The sequence below is a fragment of the Rattus norvegicus genome, chromosome 16 (assembly GCF_036323735.1).
Source record: "Rattus norvegicus strain BN/NHsdMcwi chromosome 16, GRCr8, whole genome shotgun sequence".
Taxonomy (NCBI): domain Eukaryota; kingdom Metazoa; phylum Chordata; class Mammalia; order Rodentia; family Muridae; genus Rattus; species Rattus norvegicus.
Genome location: NC_086034.1, coordinates 58478798 through 58498303, shown reverse-complemented (window position 1 = coordinate 58498303; position 19506 = coordinate 58478798). Strand labels below are relative to the sequence as shown.

The window sequence follows — 19506 nt, the reverse complement described above, 5'->3', positions numbered from 1 at the left end:
GGCTTTACTGGAACTTTTTTTTTTCTTTTTTCTTTTTTTCGGAGCTGGGGACCGAACCCAGGGCCTTGCACTTGCTAGCTTACTGGAACTTTAAACACTAAAAAACCAGACCAATTTATTGAAAACACACACACACACACACACACACACCACCCCAGGTACTGAAGCATGACCAAATCCTGTTCCCAGAGAAAATGCCTCAAGTATTCAACACTTCTAAGTGCATGCTTCAAAACCAAAGTCACCAGTCACAAATATATAGGAAAACATTCTTGAAGCCTTTATTTACAAAAGCTTTAAAAACAAATAATACCCTCTGTTTTGCAAATAATGTTTAGTTTAAAAAGGACCGCCCAGGTACAGCATTTTCGTATCATGTATACAGAATGTACAAGGGAAATGAACTGTGTTGCTAACAGTTGGAGACTTTCTAATATTATTGATTGAAGTGTAGATAACACACATTACAACTTGTAGTCCGTCACTTCAGGGTAGAGTTAATGTTCACCAAAATCTTCCAACACATGCTCTGGTGTGGTCACGTATTCTGCATGGCTAAATATTTCACAGTCTCTTGTCAATATATATAAAATAGATTGCAAAGATATACACAAAAAAATAAACAAGCATTACACTCCTCAGGTAATTTTATTAGCTATATGTGTGTATTTATATATATATTTTGCATTTTGTTGTTTTGCACCAAATCTCTCCATTATTTATTTTTGTAGCATTTATGAAATCACATTTTTTTTTGTATTTTTAATTTGATATAAAATGTACCTAAAGACTTGTTATCTTTGGACTTTAATGAAATTGATTTGCGTAGTCAACAAATCAAGAACATCATAAATATGTTTATAAAATAAAACATTAAGGGTAAAAGTGATGGAGTAAAAGGAAGCCGGTCAAGGGAAGCGTTGCTGTCATAAAACTGTAGTTCCACATCTTAAACGCCAGTTTCTTTCTGGCAGAGTGGAAACCTCCAATCGCAAGGGCTTCTTCCTGAAGGGTGTAAAGCTGGTTTGAAATTCTTCAGTCACATAGCAGCCTATGCATGCCAATTAGAAACCAACAGACAGGAGATGTGTTCGGAAGGTTAAACACTACACACAGAAACAGTAGTTACTAGGCTCTTCAGTAGTTCCTTGTCTTCTTGTTAGTCCCGTTGAATCAACAATTTGCACAATGCACGTGCTGTACTCTGAATGTCAAAAACAAGCAAATACTGTAAAAAGGTGGTGGATGGTCATTTTTCTAGCTAAGAGCAAGAAAAATCACAATTTCTGATAAAATAGAGGATTGAAATCACTCTATAAAGTGCAAACTTGATGGTCCACAATCTTAAATACCTATAAGTACTGCAGAATAGGAGGAGAGGCACGGAAGAGGGAAATAAATTACAGTCAATGCTAGTTAATTTAGGAAAGGGAAAAACAAAACCAAGCTCAAGTAGGCAAAGTTTGTCAAATTATTCAGTAATGTAGCTTTGTCACACAAGCTTGATAAGAGGTGTATTAAATTAAGGCCAGATTTAACCTGAATGTACTTTAATTTATTAAGATCATAGCTAAGAAAGGCCATACTTATTACTGAAAGCAGAAAAGAAGGGCTACCAAAGGAGGGGCAGGTATTGCCTATTATTTAAGGGATGATAAAACCTATATACAAGCATGTGTGTAACTCGTATAAAATAAAAATAAGAAGACTATTTCCTGTCACGACTGCTTGCTGGCTTCCTCTTCATATGCATTCCCTGTGCCGTTCTGTACATAGGATGAGCCAGAACCAAGGCCGTATAAGTGGCCACAGTATTTGGCATCATCAATGTGATCTTCAAAGAACATCTAAAAATAAAATCGAAAGAAAAAAATCATCTTAAGCAAATGATATGACCTGTAGTTTATATCTCAACATTGTAATTGCTATTAATTAGGTAGAACAACTCTTTCCCGTGATGTTCCCTGGAGAAGCTATACTGCATATTTAACGAATAAGACTGACTGACGCCCTTCACTACAGGGCTCAAGGACCCTTTAAAATGCAAGTCTTTCTTTTTCATTAACATTTACTTCATCTTAACGAGAATTTATGAGCATAAAAACATGCAGACCGTTTAATTTCTTTAATATAACAACCTTCAAAGAATGAGAGAGATAATGGCAGAAGAAGAGGAGATGTTACACCATTTTAAGTTGTCTTAAGTCTAAGTGCAAGGCTGAATTGATTAAAATTAACCAAACCCTAAACATGTTATAGATAGTAAACACCTGAACATTCTCACTACATTGCCAGCCTTGAAGCCAAGGGCAATAAAGCTAACAAACTGGTGCCAGAAACTCACCATTAACTAGCTATAAGGCATTTTTAAAATAAAAATCCAAAAGGTGGTTCTATATTGAAACTAAACAATTTACTTGCGTAAGTGGACAATTCAAGTAACTTCTAAATTGATACTACCTGGCAACACAGATCAAATGCTTTGTATCAATAACATACTTCTACCAAGAGAATACACTCAAAATAATTCCACAGCAAGTATTCTGTAAAAATGTGTTTCTGTAGGTACATTATATACATACATACATACATACATACATACATACATACATACATACATGCATTACATGCATGTGTGTGTGTATGCACATACACACACACACACACATACACATACACGATTTGTACCAAACCAAAATAGGACACAAACACATACACACACTTGTACCAAACAAAAAATAGGATCTATATGTGTGTGTATGTGTCTATAACTAAATATTGTTTTATTACCACCAGTGAGGTAACCGTGATATCTATCACTAGGATGGTTATCTATCCTAAAAACAGACTTCGTTCCACTACACATCACCCTTCTACTCCTATCAATTTTATTCTTGAAGTACTTAATGGGGGAATTCCTGAAATAGCTTTTAATTCAACTATATATCAGACTTTAGAGTTAATTAATACCTATAATTCAAAAAGCCCTTTAAGACTTAGTAAAAACTTTAAGTTCTACTTTATAAAACCCTCAAAGCAAAGAAAGACGAGCAAATCTATTCTCACCACCATTTTCAAGAAAGAGAAGGTACAAACTAAGGAAACTCTGACACACATTCCCTGACTCAGAAGGGCACTTGTGGGGTCTAAGAAAGGCCTCTAGTGGGGTTGGGGATTTAGCTCAGTGGTAGAGCGCTTGCCTAGGAACCGCAAGGCCCTGGGTTCGGACCCCAGCTCCGAAAAAAAGAACCAAAAAAAAAAAAAAAAAAAAAAAAAAAGAAAGGCCTCTAGTGTTCCCTCACTAACTTTCAGCTTAAAGTCACTAGCCTCTGCTCTGTCCATCTAAAAAACAGTATGTTCATATGTACATGACTTCTACAATCACATAATCCTTTATTCTGTAAGCAACGTATTTCAGAATAAAAGAATTTTTTATTCTATAAAGAATTTATTATCTTTCCTTTTTGGATGACATTTCAGGAGGACTTATTTAACACTTTCATTCAAATGTGGTGGATGTAACTTATATAGTACCTCTATTTATATCTTCACTTAGTAGGTTCTTAATGCCCAAAACTTTTGTCATCAGACTTTTAATGTTCTCTACCTAACAACCAAGAAAAAGGCACTGATGTCTTCATACTTCTCTCATTTTGAAAAAGGCCATTCCTGTAAGCAGTGAGTCAGATCCTGCCTGGTGTTGAGGTCCTATCCGCTCCAGCTCTAACTGCTCAGCAACTTCCTGCAGTCCACCCTAGAGGGAAGAACAGTCGCTTGTCAAAGAGAAGACTTTGGGACTGGAACTCACAACTATACATTTAGACACTGACAAAAATATGAATAAGTTTTTAATATGTAAAGATTAACCTTGTAAAGATGGCAAGGGGATTGATAAAATATTAATCTGCAATACATTTGTGGACCATAAAAGCCTTGTTACCAAATATGAAATTCTAATAGGAAAATTTTATCTTAATTATACATTTTAAGGCATGTGACAAGCAAACAATTTTCTACAGATATGGAGGAAGTAGATCAGATTCAGGGTAACAGGTATTAGTCACACTCAGTGTATTGTGCCATCACTCATTAAAAACTCAGTATTGAGTACAGGCATTTCCTTTTAAATATCTAGGCATCCCCTGAAGTATTTACAACTAAATAAAACAAAGACAGCACGAGTGTTCAGACCACTGCTGTCAGTCTGCCACATAATGTTCATTTTCTCAACTAAGAAGAGAATTTTACAGATATAACTCTTTTAGAATGGTTTGCTATGATATGCTTACATTAATATAGCCATGACTGAGAAAAATAAAGAATGTGAAAGGAAAAGAGAAGAAATAAAAGACAGACAGAAGCAGACTACTACCAATCAACGCTCTCCTTAAATTACAAAGGCTTTACTAGCAAGTCAGGCCCTCCGAAGTCCCATCCTAGCTTGATAGGACTTTTGCCCACCAACTACTTCTGTGCTAAACAGCATTGTGTGCACTATGTATCCTTAGCAGCCACTGGTAATACAGACACAGACTAAATGTGAACGACTGGCAGCACCTTATCACTAACATACACTTTCAGTGGGAGCAGCTCACACAGCACACAAGAAAATACTTGATATATTTTTAGGCATTTCTGAATATATAGATGAGTAAAGAGTTAGGACTATTTATGAAAACTATTATCATACCAAGCTGTCAATTAAAAAAACCAAAAACAAAAACGTCAGAGCCAGATCAGACTTAGATTCTCAGCATGCCACCCATCTGTGTAAGCAATCAGAATACTCTGCTGGAGTTCACTTATGAGGAAACCTCAAATGACACAGAATTCTACAACTTTCAGCTGATAGTCTGAAATAATCTTGCAAAGAACTTCTCCCAGTTATATGGCACCACACCTATATTGGAGGCAAACACCTGTGTCCTGCAATTCTCAGTTAATTGTTGAAATCAAAGCTTACACATTCACTTTTCTAAAGCCTAAAGAAACTTGACCAACCTTGGTTTTACTGAAGAGAGGGACAATACTGGCTATAAATACACTTGTTTCCTTAGTTATAATTTAAATATCACACTAAAATCCAGCAACTAAAAACCCACTCACTGTATTGCCAGGGATCCGTTGCCAACTCAGGTGAATTTGCTCTTAAACCGAAGTACTTTAATCAGGAAACATTTATTTTGTTCAAAGGTTAAGAATAAATGGTCACATATTTTAAGTAGTATCAGAATAAGCTGCTATCTATATGGAAACTACATATTTACTATACAGTACTTAAACCTAATCAGTTTTAGCTATGTAAATAATAACATACTTCAACAAGAAACAATAAAGAGTCTCTAGTCAGGAAAACCACGTTAGAACAGTATTGAATGTCGCTGCCCGCTGCTCGTCAACCACAACCTGTATCTTTAGGATAGTTCTGTGTGCTGGGAGTGTGAGCACCGCTGTAATAGGCCCAGTAAGTGTGCTATACCTCATACTTTCGTTTCAGTTCATGATTCTCAATCTGGCATCAATAACAAAAACCTGGCCCTTAGCTTGACTTTTTAAAAAATTTATTCTAGGGGCTAAAGAGTTGGCCCCTAGAGCACTGCTGCTGTGGAGGACCAAGTTCCTAGCACCCACTGCAGCTAACGAGTACCCATGACTCAGTTCCAGAGGAGTCTAGCGCTCTCCTCTAGCCTCTGCTACCTCTTACTATGAACGTCCACAGAATGTGTGTGTATATAAAATATATTTAATGTAATTAATATATTAATCAACCTTATTCTGGGCTGGAAAGATGGCTCCGCAGGTTAGAACACTTGATGTTCTTGCAGAGGACCCAGGTTCAGCTCAAGCACAGCATGGTGGTTCACAACCATCCATAACTACAATTGTAGGGGACTGGATACCCTCTTCTCATGTCCTCAGACAGCAGGCACACATTTGGTGCATAGATACACATGCAAACAAAATACCCATATACATAAAATAAAATTTAAAAAATCTATGACAAAACAAAAACCCAACCAATCAAAACATAAACCCAAAACAAACCTTCTCCTGTCAAGATGAACACTGCAGCTTGGAAGAGGGCCGTCTACTACTTAAGAACAACAGGATCAGATAATATAACTGTGTTTAACATGATCTTTAAAACATGGCTTAAAACATTCAGGCCTAAGATATTATAGAAGTTACTTGGTCTAAATCACTGCTTCTCAACCTTCTTAATGCTACGACCCTTTAATACAGTTGTGTTGTGCTGACCCCCAACCATAAAATTATTTTCACTGCTTCTTCATAACTGTGATTTTTCTACTGTTACGAATCATAACATAAATATCTGCGTTTCCCAATGGTCTCAATCGATCCCTGTGAAAGGGTTGTTCAAGCTCCAGGTAAAGTCTCCCGAAGCCTCACCTTGAGGTTCTTGCAGCTCTTCATGAGGTACTTCACATCATAGATGACAGGGAAGAATAATCGAAGGATCTCAAAGAAATCAAGCTCTTCTTCAGGCAAGTTAGAGTTGGTCAGAATTTTGATTAAATAGCCAAAGTCATAACCACTAATAAAAAGATTAAAAGAATACAGAAAAAATACATTAATATCATGAAAGACCTAGTTTTTCAGGTAGAAAGCTAAATAAGTCATACTACAGGCAAAAGGATTAACAACAATGTGCAAACAGGAGCAATGAAAAGAGAAACATTCATAACTGTAATGCAGAAATTCATCACTCAGCATCTTAAACACATGATATTATCAATTTAACTCTATAGTCATTTAAATAATATTTTTCTGATACGTAAAATTCTGGGCTGGGGAGACGCTGTTCAAACATGAGTACCTGAGTTTGATCCCAAACGTCCAAGTAAAATCTGAGTGTTATGACCACCATATACACATGCAAGTACACACCTCCAAAACATAGGTTCAGTAAGGTCACTGACACGATGAATGGGAAGGTATATGAAAAATGCTATAAGCTAGCAAGACTTAATGTTTCAAAGGCAAAAACCATGTAAAACCTTGTCACCATTTACATGAGATGGTGACACTCACCAATTTCAAAGAATAAATCCCTAACAGAGTATTTCATTTCCACTAAGTGACTTTATTAGGATGTACATTCCCCCAAATGTTGTTTCTATATCAGTATAACTCTCCAAGAGATAGTTATCAATGGGAAAGTTAAATATGGCAGGTAGGAACCAGGGAAAAGAACTGTTTTTTAATACAACACCATCTCTCCTTCTGCCTCAAATTGAGGTCACACATCCTTATCACCAGTCTTTCACCAGCTGCCTAGGTCCCTCCACTCCTGAACTCCTTCGACGTTACTTTCTATGATGGGCCTGCGACAGCAAGCCTTCCCTCAAGTGCCCAACCCAGAGATCTCTATACAGACAAATGTCTGCTGTACATGGACCTTTAGGTACATGGATTTTCTCCACTGGTTTACAGGAAAGGAATTATAGCTATAAAATATCTTTTTCTCACCTATAATTTGAACTCATATTTGGCAAATGACCTTACTGAACCTATCTTTTAGAGGACATACAAGATAAACTTTTATTTGATGTTTATTATTTTACTTATAATTTGAAAGGGGAGTTTTACCATGGAAGATCTTTGGTACATGTACCCAAGAGCAGAAACTTAAATTCACTAATAGTTGGCAGAAGTAACTTTGCCAGTTCTCTAAAATACAGCAATATGGCTTTGCTTACTTCTAATAAAATGCTATAGTTTAGAATTTATATACATACTATTTAATTTTTGACAGTCTTCATTATATAGCTCTGGCTAGGCTGGAAGAATAGGATGGCCCTAGATTCAAGAGATCTACCTGCTTTTGTCTCCCAAGTACCATGACTGGCAGAATTTATAATTAAAAAAAATAGACTGATTAGACTTTAAAGACATATCTTTGATATTGAATGGACTAATCTAGCTTGTTTAATATTTAAATCCTCCTTAACTATCCGGTTTTATTTTTATAATAATAATAAAGAATTAAACATCATCACATACAGAGTATATAAAATGAAATGCTTTGTATGGGTTGTAATCAACCACTGAGAAATATCTGCAAGACATTTTTTCTAAGGATAGCCTTCCCAATCACCTCATCAAAACAAAACCAAAAAGCAAAATAAACAAAACAAAACCAAAAAACCTCCTACATATCCGTTCTTGGTCTTGTCTTTGTGGATCAATTCTTCGTAACACTTATTATTGTATAACATGCCACACTAGACACTACGTCATTCAAATTGCTGCTTTACCTTTAGAAGAATGGAAAGTACATGGGAGGGAAAGTTTTAGTCTGTTGTGTTCAGTTTTAGCATCTCAGCACAGTGGCTAACATCAGGAAAGTACTATCAAGTTTTTAAAAAATTAATACCTCCCTTTATATAAACATAAACTAAGACTTAAAAAAAAGGTTAAGAAGGAAGAGGAACACAAATCCTCAATAGCTTTGCCAGATTTGAACGAAAGTTGGTTGTAGTTTACATTCTTTCCACTAAGCACCAATCCCTCCCCCAGGCTAAAACACATGCCTTGCTAAAAGGTAAACGTTCTCAGTGAGGTATTACACATGCTCGTGGCAGTTAACTCACTAGAACTAAGCAAAGAATTGCTGGTATAGTGACCCAAACAGGTATAAGGCAGATATATGATGGATGCATATTGCAATGTCCCCCCCACCCTTTTATTTTTTACCTATGAAATGATAACCATTTGACCCCTTCACAGAGAACCACTCCTGAGGTCATAAGAAGTTCTGCAAAATACTGGGTCTCAATCCCTTCCTCCTCATGTTTTTTAAACTGGATGCCAGACGTTGTCAGTAGCTCTATAGAGTCCTGAGCATACATGTCCTCCCTGGCAGGAGAGAGAAAAAAATGGTCAAAATTTCCATTATCAGTTGTTTTCCACTTACGCCTACAACTATAGTGCAGAAACAAGACAGAGGACTGGTTTATGTCCAACCATTCAAATGCTTCACAATGATCAAGAAAAATAAAATGAAAAGTATCCAAGAAGTAAATAATCATTTGAAACAGTCCAATGGTGAGTTAACCCTTACCATCAACTCAATCTCATCAGCTTCTAAACATTATATAAATCTCACTGGACTTAAAAAGGGTCTTTTACTCACCAGAGGCTACCACAGACATGTTCTTTTCAGTCTCTGCAGCTAGTTTAGGGCTGCCAGATGGAGCTGTAGCCACAGCCATGAGGGGTTATGCACACCTCTCATGCTCTCAGCAGAACCAGGAAGGAGACACCAAGTGGCCAACATCTCTTGTGGCTGAGTTAAACTACATTCCATCTTAAAGAGAAAGGAGACGCCTCCTCTCACAAATGAGGAGCCTTTCGGTGGCTCTAGTAAGCAGTGAACTGTTCAGAATTAAAGACTCAGTTATGACATCATTTCTCCTTCCAGCAATCGCATACAATTAGAGGCAAATACAATCCTAGACAGATGACCTTAAACCAAGCCAGGAAGCCTAACTATAAACCAGTTCTGCACATTTCTACTTAAAGCAGAGGAAAAGCTACCTGTAATTTCTGAGCACAAATACGTTAGGTATTATATTAAGAAGATGAAGATTCATAAAAAAGTATCTTGTGGATTTACCATTTATTTTTATTTACTTATTGTTAACATTAACATTGCTTTCTACCATTAGCAAAAGAAAATTTCTATGAAAGATTGCAATAAAACTAACAAAACCAAAATAAATGTTTATCTTTGACTAATTGTATTTTTGTAGTTTATTCTCTGGAAATCAATTTCAAAGGTCAGTTTTAGTTTCCAGACTGTCAAGAACTAAATGACAAAGTTAAGAATTGAAACATTTAAAAACAGAAAGGAGCCCTAACCATCACTTTACATCATGACTTCTCTTGAAAAATCCTGTAGGAAAGATATCAGAATAAATTCCAATGCAGCCCCGCCTCAGACCCTAGTTAAATATCTCATTATACTAAGATCATGTCCCTTAAATGAGGTCCTTGGGCTCACACTGAACCTGTTTAAACACGTTTAACCAATCAGACTACAGCAGACTGTTCTCCAGGCTCAGGCTGCTCTTAGCCACATGCTCAACTTATTTTATTACAGTAACATTAGGTAACCATTACCAAATTAAATACTGCATCGATGAGGTAGGGTTTGTAAGTCATTATTTCCCCAACTTGCCCAATGATAATAATCACCAGGGGAACTTACCAAAAATATGGATTCCCAGGTCCCAATGCAGTCCCAGACCTATTGAATCACAATTCCCAGGTGAGAGACCTGGAGCAATACCTCGGTATTTTATAATAAAGTAAGACTGGCAAACAAAGACATATGAACAGGCCCTTTCTCTCTTCTGCAAAATATATATAATTCAAGTCTAAGCTTCGTAGAATGAGTCTTTTATAATAAAGTTTGGTATAGATCTCATGCTTTATAATACCCAACTCATAGCCTTATGAGTGAGGTCAAACTCTAGAGAGGATGAAGGAAACTTTCTACAGTAAGGGGAATTCCATAGCAATTAGGAGTCCCATTTCCAAATCAGTGTACTATCCTTTTCTTTAAATGTTCTATATTCTACTTTCTCTACTCTTAAACATTAAAGCAATAAAGGGGAAAATACTAACACTAACGTTAAAGGGTAACTATAACATTGTTTAGTCAAAATCTAAAAATTTTATCTGGTGTTGACTATTGCCTGTTAGATCTATCGTTGAGATTTAAGGTAGCAAAATCTCTAGTTATGACAGAATATGAATGAAAACCATGTAAAAACCTCCAAAGAGTTCCCAAAAGGCATAGGTATATATGGCTATTTTCAGTTAATATCCTAAAGATGCACTATCTACTAATTATGTAAAAATACCAAATTTCCTATTTTTATCATCTGAACCAACCCTATTATAAGAACTTACACTTCTAACATGTGTTCTTACCAACATTTAAAGAATTTCTGGATTATCCCATCTGGATACCCATCATAGGGTTGATACAATACCTTCTTCAAGTGTCATTTACTTTCAAACAGACTTTCCTTTAATAAGTCAAGTGTACTTTCATAAAAATATCAACTCCAACAAATTAAAATTTATGATAAAATCATCAAGTTAAAATACAGATAAGCTGGAATGCAGATAGTTATACAGATGGTTAGCCATCTTTAGTTTTTAATAAATTAAATTAGTAAACCCAAATAAACTCAAATAATAAAAACTTAAATAAATTAATAACACAAAAAATACCTAAAATTGCAAAGGCTATGAGTGACAAGAAGACAACTAAAAAGGAAGTATTCTCACAAGTCCAATTAGCAAGCTATTCACAATAGGCTATTTACTCTTCTGATGGAAGAAACTGAGCACGAGTTTCCAACTTGCAAAGGACTACAACTTCAGAAAACAGTAGCAAAAGCCTGCTTGTTTCTTAATATGCACATATGTGCCTAGTTAAAACTTAAATATTCATTCTGGGAATAAATAAATAAAGCTTAACAATGTTTTCAACTTTGGATTGAGATCTCTACTTCCAATAAATTAACCACAAAGTTTCCAAAAGATATACAGATCCTCCATGATTAATGTTATGTCCTGATAATATCATTAGAAGTTAGGAAGACAGTATCAAAAAGGTGAACATATTATTAGATCACCTACATGGCTTGGCAGCAGAGTACAATGTAAACTATCATATGAGAGAGCAGCCAGCTGTAAGCAGAAGCCATAAGCTTCCTACTGCTACCCAGCACTGCAGCAGAGTACATAGTGCTGCTGTAGAAAAGGAACAAAATTCAAAAGTTAATGCCTCGTCCACTGAATGCATACTACTTCTGTATGTAGTCAAAAAGTGTAAATTGAGCCATCATAAGTCAGGAACCATGAGAGCGGCTCACTAAAAAACCTAAAGCGTGTACCCTAATCATCCACCTGGTCGTCCAATCCAGCTATCATCTAATTTTAAAGCATATGTCCTAATCATCCATCATAGCATAGTGAGATGTACTACAGAACATTAAGAAAAAGGCCCACTTGGGAAATAGAGGAAGGTAGATCTCTGAGTTTGAGGTCAGCCTGGTCTACAGAGCAAGTTCCAAGACAATCATAGCTTCACAGAGAAACCCTGTCTCAAAAACAAACAAACAAAAAACCCACACAAACAAACAAAGAAACAGAAAAAGGTCAAGTAACCAATTACTCAGAACTCTGAATAACAGTACCATATATAAATGAGATGTCCTTAATATATACCAAAACTATAAGTTATACAACAACTAGGAGGAAGTGTTGAGAAACTTGTAAAAGTTGTTTCAACTTTTCAACACTATCCAGTTTCAAAAGCATGCTCTTCTTGTAAACAAAAAGAGAAAAGAAGGTCAGCAAATGTGCTTCATATTTCTAACAGTGTAACATTGTTAAAGTCAGGTTTTCTAAAATGAATACACTTCAATGTTAATAGTCTTCATGTTGGTAAATTTACCCCAGGCAAGTGTGTTTACCTCACCATAACCTTTAACCTGAGGAGACTATCTATCAGATCAGCAGTTTTAGGATATTAGTGGTGAGGACACTCAGCTCCCTCAAGTCTAGCTCTGAAGAGGATACTGTAGCAGCCAGTGTTCTCCTTAACTAAGGTTGGGATGCTCTTCTGCTACAGAGTTTATCAAGCACTGGGCAAAGAAAGCAGAGTCTTAGCTTTAGAACACACACTAATAAACAAGCCCACAGTAAGTATAATAGTTACAGTGACCAAAATACCAATATGCCTAAGGAAAGTTATTTTTACATAGAGAGCATTTATTTGTTCCTAAGTGTTACCTAATACTGATTTAGGTATTACAAATCATGCCTTCAAGATTCGGAGAATGCTAAGTAACACTTGAAGCATGTTTTTCTCTGTGCTACCCTACTCTCAAGATCTACGCAAAGTTTAATGTGATACATACTATGACCATACATATCTTTCCACAAATCTTTTTATCATAAGTAATGATTTGTCATTTACTCTCTTGATGCTAATGGTAAAACTTGAAAGGACACTGGCAAACCTAGAAGAACCCTGACTCGGACCAATGTGAGAATTAAACAAAACATTTTCACAAGCACAGACAACAGAGAGAGAGAGAGAGACATGAAAAGCACTACGTTACGATGATGCTGGACAATGTTCACCAGCATTAGCCGCAGAGCCTTGTGCACTGACATGTTCTTCTAGGCATTCAACAAGGTGGATTCCACCGTTCTTCAGCGTCTAAGCTGCTGCTATGATCCTGCCCACATCAGGCAGGGCTACCTTCATCTTCTCAAAAGCCTTTGCTCTGACTAACGTTGTTCACTATGGTCTTCAACATTTTAAACTAAAATTTTCATCGTGTGTGTGCAGGCACATGTCCATCATATCACACATATTAAGGTTATATCATAACTTCAGTTCTCTCCTACTATGTGGGTCCTGAGCATTATACCTAAGATTGTCCACCATGATGGCAGGGGCTTAAGCATTGAGTCACCTCACCAGCCTTTACACTCTTTTCTTTACCATTCCTATGATGCTACCATTAGTATAAATAGTAGCGAAATGGGCAGTAAAACTAGTTTTGCTTGAGTAAGAAAAAAATCAAAATGTTCCTCAGAGAACAATAGAAAAGTCACTGCTACAAAAATTACCATCTAGCAAAGGAGGTTACCAGCTTTACTAGCTGAAACACGATATACTAATTCCCAGTCACAAACTATGTATCTTATGTAACAAAATAAAACAAACAAAACCCAATATCCTGACGATTAATTTGAAGGGAAAAAAAACCTTGAAGAAATAAAATAGAAAAAACTAAAGAGCACAGTGAGGAAAGCATGGGAGGGTATTTTCAACTTGTTCCAGAGCTGTGGTACTCATGAAGCCTTACAACAGTGGAGGTGAGCACGCAGGCCTTCAGAGGGTCTCCAGGGGCTGTTAGTACAGTACTTGATATTCAGATGCTCTCAGTATTATTTACAGGATTAACACAACACACTTTAAGGATCCACAACTGCAGTGTTGACACTATCACCTTCTAAAACCATCAGTCCTGCTATTCATTAGGTCTTACATGTGACACAGTACATATTCAACAAAGAATTCTTATGTAGACACTAACACTGATCTTCTTATTGTGTTCTGTTGCTATTTTTCAAACCAGATTTTTGATCACATTACACAAATACGGGCTACAAAGCAGAAGGGGACCAAAATATTGTAACATAGTGTAGAATATACTTTATTTCCATGCCTGAACAGAAATAACATGCCCCTGTCCCCTACTAGGCACTTATTCCTACAGTTCAGAAGTAACATGTATCCCACAATAGTTATAAATGTGGCAAACTTACTTAAAACATTGTGTGTGTCTGTGTATGTATATATTTATATACACATAAATTTTAAAATCCAACTGCATGGTTCTTGAGCATGAACTTAGCCAGTGATGCTGTGTCAAAAGGATGGACTCACCTTCATGCAGTTCCTTCAGCTATGACGATTACAATAAATAATGTAGAACTATTTTAACTAAAGAAATAGTTTATACCAAAGATTTGAGTTAGACATCAGATTGTGGTATATATGCAAGTTTCAATACTATTACGTCCTCTGTATGTAGATTAAGAGGTTAAGGATTACATCGGAATAGTCCTTTAAAGAACATGAATTTAAAAAGAAAATATCCCCAATTTTCCAAGAACATCTTACTACATGTGGTAAGTATTTAGAACGCAAAGTATGACTGTGATAAAATTTCTTCACAGGAGCAATGACTCTCTTAACAAATCTATAGTAGATTGGAGGTGTAGCTCAATGGTATCCGTGTGCTTAGTCAGCAAAGTGCCACCCCAGTCATATGAATTCCAAGTTGGGCATAAAACAAATGTGACCGTTCTATGTGTGGTGGCACATGCCTTTTAATCCCAGCATTTGGGAGGCAGAAAGAGATGGATCTCTGAAAGTTTGAGCCTAGCGCTGTCTACATAGAGAGTTCCAGGCCAGCCTGGGCTATGTAATGAGACTCTGTCTCAAAAAAAGTAAAACAGCAGCAAAATGTAATAGTAAAATGTAAGAGTCATGTTTAGGATCCCAGGTTTAATCTGCAGCACCTTAAACAATGACAAACATAACAGAAACAGTAACAAAAATACAATTTCACAACTTTCCATAAAATCAGTCATCATATTTTAGAAATAACATCTCTATAACTAAAGTCTTTGAAATTAGAAAGTTTTTATTATCTTTCTAATTATGAGGCAATTACAGTTGCCTCATAATAATAAGCCTAAGCTTTTGAATTTCTATATTTAATAAATTTCCAGGGAAATTGGGGTCATATATTTTTTTCCCACTTACGTCAAATTAAATTTAAAATTAAACTGCCAAGTTGATGTTCCTGGAGGGTATTCTCCTTGCTCATTCATAAATGTCAGTCCAAGCTGAATTATCTTTAACAAGTCTACATTACATCGCAACAGTTGGTACTGATAGTCAGCATTGCTTCTGAATTCTCCAATGGGCCTTGCAACAACGCCTGGAAACTCGGTGTCCTGTGAAGTAATTGTAAAATTCAGTATTTACTAGATGGTCATAAATACAACCATAAACTCTCAGAAAATTTTTGATACAAGTCAGAGAATTCTATTACAATGAAATTCTATATGTTGATAGTCAATGATTATTTTAAAAGCATGAAGAGCATTAATTACTTATTAAGCCTCAAAATTCTATAAACTTAAATTACTTTTTCTTAGTTGAAATTTGTCATTAAATGATTACCCTGTACTGATAACTCATAATAAACTCAAGCAAATATTTCCTTCATTTCCAAGGAAAAGTCATAATCTCATTCCTAAGGAGTATGCATATGAAACCACACTTATAGCATTACATTACTAAACTCAAACTGCATGAAGGATTGATTTAAAAGTAGAAAATATACTGTGCTTTCCAAACAATGCAGTGAGACATTTATCTGACACCAAAGTAAAAGTCTCATTAATGTCATTTCTTTAGTTAGCCCAGGTATTTTCTGTCTAATTCACAGAAAGCATGTCAAGATTCACAGTCCCTCTTGCAGGCTGCTATTTCTGTAATGCAGCTGTTCCTTATTATCTGAGATATACCACTAGCAATTTCTTCTGCTCATAAAAATAATAGTCCCCACTCAAACAGAAAGTTTCTGCTCTAATTATGGACAAGTACACCTTTATTGAATGGTATGTTATGTACAGATATTCCTATTTTAAGTAAGTATCCTGTTCATTCACAGAGATGCACTTTTTTTAAAAACTTGTGATAGTAAAAAAATTATGTATTAGCTTAGCATGAGAATTCGAATTAAGGCTAGCACGAAAAGAAGAAGAAAATGTAGGAGGAGGAGGAAGAAGAAGAAGAGGAGGAGGAGAATAGTAAGTCAATATGAAACAGTAGAGAAATCAAAACTTCCTGAATTTAATACAATCAGCAGTCAATTACTGGAGTCAATAAACAGGCTAGACCTGAAGTGGACCAGGGAAAGAGGTGCAAGACATTGAAATACTGCCTTCTAGAGCTAGTAATTGTGTAGATCAAGAAAAACAGGTTAGCTATAACAAATACACAAAATGTAGTAACACAGCAGAAAAATAATCATCCCAACATTCTAGGCAGACTGAATACCACATACAAGAGCAGAGTTGTTCAATGATCTAGTGTGTTTCTGGAGCTTTGGAAATGCGTTATTAAAGGATCTACTTTGGTTTTTGTTTGTGTATAAAGATACCCAGGAACTCACTGGCTTCTGAAAGTTTATCTGGTACTAGTAGCATGGCCTTGGGATTGCTAAGAGCTGAGCTGACATTCTTAGATAGGCTCTAGAGTCCTCCCACTGAATGTAATCAGTTTCACAAAACTGTACATCAGACAAGTAAATTCTGTAACCATGTCCTCCTCTCCCTAGCAAAAAAAGTCTAAACCACAATGAGTGACTCCTCCACGCCTGCAGCCTTGGTATATCACACTCTTGCCTTCTCACTCAGCAGCTCAGACTCAGTAAGAACCCATAGGAATGCCATAGCTTCCTGAGAGCACAGCAAAGCCTGTCTCCTTTAAGCCCTTAAAGCCAGGTGAAGCAAGCCCAAATCCTAAAGCATGTCTGCCACTTTTATTCAAATGCCCCTGATTCCTAATCCCTTGCAAATGATGGCAAGCAGTAAAAAACTCAACTTGTCAAAATAGTTTTGTTTCTGATAGCCTTCCCTGAAGGAAACAGAAGTTGTTTTTATAATTAAATTAATCCCTAGTTATCAATGAAAAGGGATTAATTCAGGGTTTTAAAAACTCACTCCAGGGCTGAGGATGACAGTTCATTTGGTAAAGAACTTGGCGTGCAATCACAGGGACTGGAGTTCAATCTCAAGAATCTTGTGTTTAAAGGTGCATAGTCCGTGGGCTTGCAATTTAAGTACTTGGAAAGCAGAGGCAGCTGGAGCCCAAGGCTTCCTAGCCAGCCAGCCTCCCTTAATCAGCAAGTCTCAGAAACCTGTCTCAGTCTCTCACTCCTTATCTCTCTTTTTCTCTGTCTCACTCTCTCACTTTTTCTGTCTCAGTCTCTCTTTCTGTCTTTGTGTGACACACACACACACACACACACACACACACACACACACACACTTCCCACTTCACCCTTATGAAAGGCATTTGGAAAGATTTAGTCATGTCCATACCATAGCAACATAATTATATTTTCGGATAACTTGACGGATTTTCTTCATCTCTTCATCCAGGTTACAAGCCCAAACTTCACAAATTCTTTGGCTATGATCTACAGTTGCTGCTGGCATAGTGACAGCACAAGGAGTCTAGATGCGAAGCATCAAAATGTTATACTTGATTGAAGATTTGTTTCATAAAAATACTTTACTCTTTACTTGTGTACCTGTTGAAATAAAAAGCACCGATATCATGAATGTGAATTATAAAACTGGGCTGGTATAAACCTTAGGTTACTTATTCAAAGTTCATGATTCATAACAAAATCAAGTTTTAGAAAGTTACTTTTCTTAAGGTACAGAGCTAATATATAGGGAATAAAAGCACCACAACACCGATTTGCCAGGTGAATATAAATCTCACTAAGATCTGCTCCGAATTCAATTCACTCTTCACAAAACTATGATCCATTTCAAGCTTAAAAAAAAAAAAAAAAGAAATTAACGAAATCAAACGTTTCTTAATAGAATGCTTGCTTTTATTCTTCTAACAAAACATTTAAAATCTTATTCAAACCAGATTGGAGGAACTATTTTTAAAAAATGTTTTGAAAAGCATCAGGCAATCTCAGAAATAAATGCTCAAATAGCGGGAGGGAGAAAGGAGGAAGGCAATGAAATGTGAGCATTTAAAAATTTCTAATTTCAAAAACATTTCTCCTGGCTGCCAAAAAGGGACCTCATATTTACGCCATAAACACAAGGTTCACAAGGTAAACAGTGATGAGATAATTAATAGAGACGAACAGGGACCAACAAACAATAACCCCCCCCCCCCCCAACAAAATAAACGAGTGAAAGGAGGATGGCTTTGTGTCCTAAACTCGTAAATGCAAGCTGGAGAAATCTCAGAAACAAAAGGTGATGAGGGGCACGCCTTCTTTCTTACTCTCCTTCCTGCCAACGTCGGTACACTCACACACTACGGAAACACTGTAATTTAACACCGCTCTCCTCCACCCCTCTTCTCTACTGCGGTCTCAGGGTCCCTGAAGAGGCAGCAAAGGCCTTCTCATTACTGAGGTCGCATGTCCTCCGTGGGCAACGTGAAGAAAGCACAGACGCATTCATGTCAAGGATAACTCTCTTCGCTGGCACACAGCCAGGTCGAGGGTGCTGATAGCATTTACTAGAGTCAGATTGACTCCCAACCACCGCGAAGAGGAGCTACTAGTTCAGAAGTAGGCCACCGCCCTCCACTCTCAATTTCCTTCCCACAACGAAGTCCCAGGTACAAAGCGGTGGCGTCATCACTGCGCGCCGCGCCCCAGACAGGCCCCCGGCCCGTTACCTCCCCCTCTAATACCCCCCCTCTGCCAGCTCTGTCCACCACAGCCGCGCTTCAGCGGGCGCCATCGCGCGCCCTCTCCGGCTCCCACTCCCGCCCCTTTCCCATTGCCCCAGCACGCCCGGGTCCCGCCGGATCTACTTGTGTCTCTGAGCTCGCGCTCCTCCTCCTCCTCCTCGCCATAGAGATAGCACCCGGCGGCGGTGGCGGTGGCGGTACCGGCGGCGGCAGAGGGAGCCCCATAGACAGCTCTCGCCCTGCAAAGGGGAAAGGGGAGCCGGAGCTGCGCTCTGCCCAGCGCTGCGACGTCGCTCCTCGCACGTCCTATCGAGGGCGCGGCATGATGACGCAAGCCCCGAGTGGGCGGGGCTCTCAGGAGGCGGGCCGGGCAGGTGACTGACGCTGGGCAGGGGAGCTCCCGGACAGGC

General features: G+C 37.4%; 1 protein-coding gene across 11 annotated transcripts; it reads right to left on the bottom strand.

The window, feature by feature from the left end:
• Positions 1–257: 257 nt before the first annotated feature.
• Cnot7 (CCR4-NOT transcription complex, subunit 7) lies at positions 258–19422 on the bottom strand. 11 transcript variants are annotated; one of them, XM_017600125.3, is made up of 8 exons: positions 19220–19356; positions 17746–17957; positions 15395–15588; positions 10235–10273; positions 8719–8880; positions 6412–6556; positions 3644–3754; positions 258–1847 (listed from the first exon to the last, which is right to left on the bottom strand). In XM_017600125.3, exons 2-8 carry the CDS (start codon positions 17860–17862, stop codon positions 1719–1721), a joined length of 897 nt encoding a protein of 298 aa, XP_017455614.1. In that variant the 5' UTR covers positions 17863–17957; positions 19220–19356; the 3' UTR covers positions 258–1718. The 11 variants fall into 11 exon arrangements, with proteins under 11 accessions (XP_017455614.1, XP_017455617.1, XP_017455616.1 ...); XM_017600128.3 differs by lacking the exon at positions 19220–19356 and adding an exon at positions 18810–19031; XM_017600127.3 differs by lacking the exon at positions 19220–19356 and adding an exon at positions 18680–19020.
• Positions 19423–19506: the final 84 nt, after the last annotated feature.

Excerpts from the sequence above, each read along its gene's own strand:
- Cnot7 (XM_017600125.3), bottom strand. The coding sequence starts at position 17,862 with ATGCCAGCAGCAACTGTAGATCATAGCCAAAGAATTTGTGAAGTTTGG. Across the intron at positions 15,589-17,745 it reads AATATAATTATGTTGCTATG|GACACCGAGTTTCCAGGCGT; the intron begins GTATGGACATGA and ends ATTACTTCACAG. Across the intron at positions 3,755-6,411 it reads AGAGCTGCAAGAACCTCAAG|GGTGGACTGCAGGAAGTTGC; the intron begins GTGAGGCTTCGG and ends TCTTCCCTCTAG.